The sequence below is a fragment of the Pteropus alecto genome, unplaced genomic scaffold (assembly GCF_000325575.1).
Source record: "Pteropus alecto unplaced genomic scaffold, ASM32557v1 scaffold74, whole genome shotgun sequence".
Lineage (NCBI taxonomy): Eukaryota > Metazoa > Chordata > Mammalia > Chiroptera > Pteropodidae > Pteropus > Pteropus alecto.
The window spans coordinates 385801-390301 of NW_006436291.1; the positions used below are offsets into that span (position 1 = coordinate 385801).

The following is a 4501-nucleotide window of genomic DNA, read 5'->3' on the forward strand; positions in this document are numbered from 1 at the left end:
GGGGGCGGAGGCCGGGGGCCAGCGGGGCCGGCCCTGGTGGGGGGACGGTCAGCGGGTGTCCTGACAGCCTCTGGTGACCAACCCTTTCTCGGGGGGTCGACCGTTCTCACTGTTTGTCTCGTCAGAGGAGAGTCACCTCACGTAAAATTCCCCGCTTCAAAGTGAACAGTTGAGTGGCACTCGCGGTGTGGGGCGCCCCCCCCGTGGGGCCCCTGGTCCCCCCAGGCCCACGGCATCACCTGCTCCCTCGTCCTCAGCAGAAGGGGGCACGAAGGAGAGCCGAGGCCGAGACCCCAGGAGGAGGGGCCCGGGCAAGAGGGGCCGCAAGGTAGGCTGGGGGTGCCGGGCGCAGGCGGGAGAGGCCGGCCCCCCGCCGGGACACGGACGTCCCCAGACCGCCACCTGTCGTGCAGGGCAGCGGACCCCGGACCGCCTGCCCCGACTGCATCGCGGTCGACTCGGACAACTTCAGGTGTATCCTTTGCGGGCGGCGGCCACCGGGACGCGGGCCAGTGGGACCGGTTCTCCTTAACCAGGCTCAGTCGTCGTGGACCCGTACGAGGAGGCACAGGCCGCAGGTGCGGGCGCCCGGGCCCTGAGCCCCGTCCCCGTCCCGGTCCTGGGGGCCCACACCCCATCTGGGGCTGGCTTTGGGACGCCGTCCTCGGAGTGCGTGGGGGGGGGGGCCGTGCCCGTGTCTCCGAGTCCACGGCCCTGCCCCACGCGGTCACGCGTGTGACAGCCCCTGCGGCGTCACCTTCACTGGTCACTTGTCGTTGCAGACACGCTGACTCCCGTCTCCGTGACCCAGGGCATCCTGGACAAGTTCAAAGACTCGTTCACGGCACGCTGGGCGGGGCGCCTGGGGAGCAAGCACCTCCCGAGGTTCGGCCTGGTCCCCACCACCGTGCGCTCCACACTGGGGTCACCGCTGTCCTGCCTCCGCCTCGGCCCCTGTTTGTCCCTCAGGCTGCCTCCTGCCCTGGCTCCGTCTGTCCTGTCAGCCCAGGGCCCACGGAGGCTCCTGGAGGCTCCTTGTCACACGCTGGGCTCCTTGGCCTTAACGGTGCTTGGACGAGGGCGTCCTTGTCCCTGTCCCCACGTTACAGATGAGGAGCCGGGCTCCCGGGTCCCGCAGCCAGGAGGTGGGGCCTGCCAGGGACATCACCCGTGGGTGCCCTTGGGGACCTGGGCGTGCTTGGCAGTCAGGGACATGTCCTTCTAGCGCTTCGCAGAGCCGCAGCCCCGTGAGACAAGGTTCCTGCCGGCCACATGAGGCCGTTATCAGGAGACGCTTGGCCCAGCACCCTGGGAAGCTGGGTATCAACTCTGGGGAGAGGCCCGTGGGCCCGGGGTGGGCGGGGTGCTGTCTCAGCAGAGGGACGCGTGGAGTGTGCAGGGCGTCTTCGCCCTGACGACATGTCCTGCCAGCCCGCGGGGCCCGGGCCCAGGACGGATTGGCCTGGCTGCCCCGGTCTCGGGCGTCTGCCTGTCCCCGGCTGGCCACCCCCTGACACGTCACTCCCGCCACAGCCAGGCCGAGTGGGAGCAGCTCCTGGGCAGCTGCGAAGGCTTCTTCTTCTACGGGATGGAGAGCTTCCTGTCCCACGTGTCGGTAGAGAGTCTGGCCGCTGCCAACTTGGCAGGTGAACCGGGTGCCCGATCCCCCCGCTTTACTCCGCCTGGACGCACAGGCACATGAGCTGGCACGGATGGCGGGGATAGAGCTGGTCCTTCGCCGGCATTTGGCAAAGGGCCGGGGTCCTCGCGTCAGCCCCTCCCGCCCTGCTTGTGTGCCCCAGCGCCAGGTCAAGGGTCGGGGACCCCCAGGCCTGGGCCCACAGAGTCCAGGAAGGCTGGCTGGACCTTTCCAGGATATGTTGGTCTAAACGCAGAGGCTCTGGGTGGTTTCTCCCCCCGCCGTCTGCCCCGTGTCCAGGACGCCTGTGCGGGCGGCTGGCAGGGACCCCTGAAACGCCCCTCTCCCTGGAGGTCTGTGTCACCACGGACGGCAGCACAACAAGCACGTGGATGTTTGTCCCACGTCAGGGCACCCTTGTCCCCTGGCACCTGACCCCCTTTCCACCCCGGGAGCACGTCGGCTGGGCAGATCCCTTTCTCCAAAGGGAGGGGGACGCCTCTCTGAAGCTGCAGTTCGAAGCCCCCTCAGATGGGATGGCTGCGGAGCCCCACGGGATGTGCGTGCTCATGGTGCCCGCAGGAGCACCCCGGGGCCCGCAGCTCCCCACCCTGCCCGCCCTTGCACGGCCCCCGGGGACCCTGAAGCCTAGCCTGGCCCCTGTGGGCAGTGGGGCGCTGGCCTCTGCCTTCGTGGGGCTCGCTGGGCGCCCACACCCGCGGTACCTGTTGCAGTGGGCACGCGGGACCAAGGGGCCCAAATCGTCCCCGTGTGCCTGAGACCACCCGGGCAGGCCAGACACCTCGCCTCGTCAGTGTGGCCTCGCTGGACAGGGAATGACGGGGCCCCCTCTCACCGGGGGGCTGTGAAGGGCGCGGGGCTCCTGGAGCGAACGACACCCCCGTGTGCCGTGTGGACGCCGGGCTTGAGCCTCGGGCGGACGCCAGCTGGCACGGCCTCTCCGTGTCCTGCAGAGTGCCAGGTGATGGTGCTGCTGGACCGGGCCCGGTCCTACGACAGCCTGCAGCGGCAGATGGCGGCCTCCAGCGGCAAGAGGTACATGGCGCGGGGGTGGGGCGCGGGCCTCCGTCCTCTGCCCAGACCCGCTGAGCCCCGTGGCCTCCGGGACGGGGGCAGGGCGCCAGCCGCGGGGAGGGTGGGCGCGTCCCCTCCTGGCTCGGCCCGCACTCGGAGGCAGTGCCGACGGACCTGGGCGCGTCGGAAACGCCTCTTCTTGTTCAGCGGATTCGCATTTTGGGGGGTAGGGTGCGAATTCTCGATTCTGTCAAGGAGTTCAGGAGCTGCCAGTGCAGAGGCTCCCCCTGGGCGGGGGTGGGGGGAGGGCTCCGGCCCACGGGAGCTCGGTCCCCTGCAGTGCACTCCAGCTGTCCTTGGAGGACCCCATCGAGACCGCCATCCTTCTGAGTCTGGTGGGCGTCAAGAGCATCCTGGCAAACCAGTGGCCGACAGTCCTGCAGGACAACGCGCTGCGGGCCCGCGTCCTGTGGGAAAGTGAGTGAGCGTGCGGCCCCAGGCTGCCCCAGGCCGCCCCAGGCCCTGCAGGCCTCCGTGGGAGCCCGCCGCGCTCACGCCCCTCTGAGCGGAGGCTTCTCCCCAGATCTGCTGGCAGCTGGCAAGCCGACCGGGAGAGCAGTCCGTCTCCTTCAGAAGATGCAGGCCGAGGAAATGGTCAGCCACGGTATCCGGACCCTGCCCCCCGCGCTGCGGCCGCCTGGCCCCATGGTCCCGTAGCCCTGCCGGGTCCGAGGCCCCACCTGTGCCCAGGCCACCTGCTGACCCAGACCCTCGGGCGGGCAGGGAGGCCCGGTCAGGGAACACACGCCCGTCAGCGGTCTGCATGTTTGTCTTTAAAACCGTTCAAGTCACACACGTCCCAGAAGCCCAGGTGTGCGGCCTGGGGGCGGGGACCAGCGCTGTTCCTCCCAGGGTGCACCCTGATGTCCACGTCCGGTGACAGCCACGGTGACAGCCCCACACACGGAGACTGGCGTGGAAACTTAGACGCAGCACTCGGTGGTGGCTTTGCTGGGGTGCTCAAGGGTGGTCCCCCATAGCTAAGGTTTATCCCAGAGAGATTAAAATCACGAAACTAAGGATTCGCAACACAAAAGGAGCTTGAAATTTAGAAATCACGTGGCCCACTGTGTGCAGGATGCAGCTCCCAACAACAAACGCGTTTGAGCGAGCGAGTGAGCGAATGGATGAGTGTGGATGATGGACGGAGGTGAATGAGTGCGTGCGAGGGAGTGGACGGGCGTCAGCAGGTGGCTGAGGCTCCCGGGTCCCAGGACACAGGTGATGGAAGCTGGAGCTGTGGCTCTGCTGAGCGGAGGGCGGGGGGGGTGCGGGGGGGCCCCCGCTGCTGCCACGTGGCACCGACACCCGTCCCAAAGGAAGGGACGAGACCGCGTGTGCTGTGGCCCCCCCCCGCAGTCAGTGGTGGCATCTGGCTGGTGGCAGGAAGGGCCCTGAGCTGGTAGAAGCTTCCAGATTCTTGCCGCAGTCGGTGCTGGGGCGTGTGGAGGGAGAGCTGGCCTTGGAGTCAGGCAGGCCTGGTCCTGCGTGGTCACCCCTCTGGCCTCGGTGGCCCTGCCTGTGAAGGACGAGCAGCAGCGTCCACTCCCCACCAGCGGAGTGTGGAGACCCTGCCTCCGTCCCCACTGCCCTGGGCGCCTGCCCCGGGGGCCTCGGGCCTCATGAGCTCCTCTCTCCCTCTCAGACGAGTCTCCAGGGACCTCCAAGGACGAGCTGACACTCTGGTCACAGCCGCACAGCCCCGAGTGGCTCCTCACGAGTCTCAACCTGGTGCTGTACGGGCTGCCACACCAGATCATCGAGTGA

At 68.6% G+C, this 4501-nt stretch overlaps 1 protein-coding gene across 1 annotated transcript in view; it reads left to right on the forward strand.

Moving 5' to 3' along the window:
- CFAP46 (cilia and flagella associated protein 46) overlaps positions 1–4501 on the forward strand; it is a 67203-nt gene extending 62702 nt beyond the window's left edge. Inside the window, 9 exon segments of the mRNA XM_025047544.1 lie at positions 258–328; positions 414–474; positions 543–578; positions 783–885; positions 1534–1646; positions 2614–2695; positions 3015–3151; positions 3258–3338; positions 4380–4501. Coding sequence (XP_024903312.1) covers positions 258–328; positions 414–474; positions 543–578; positions 783–885; positions 1534–1646; positions 2614–2695; positions 3015–3151; positions 3258–3338; positions 4380–4501 — 806 coding nt within the window.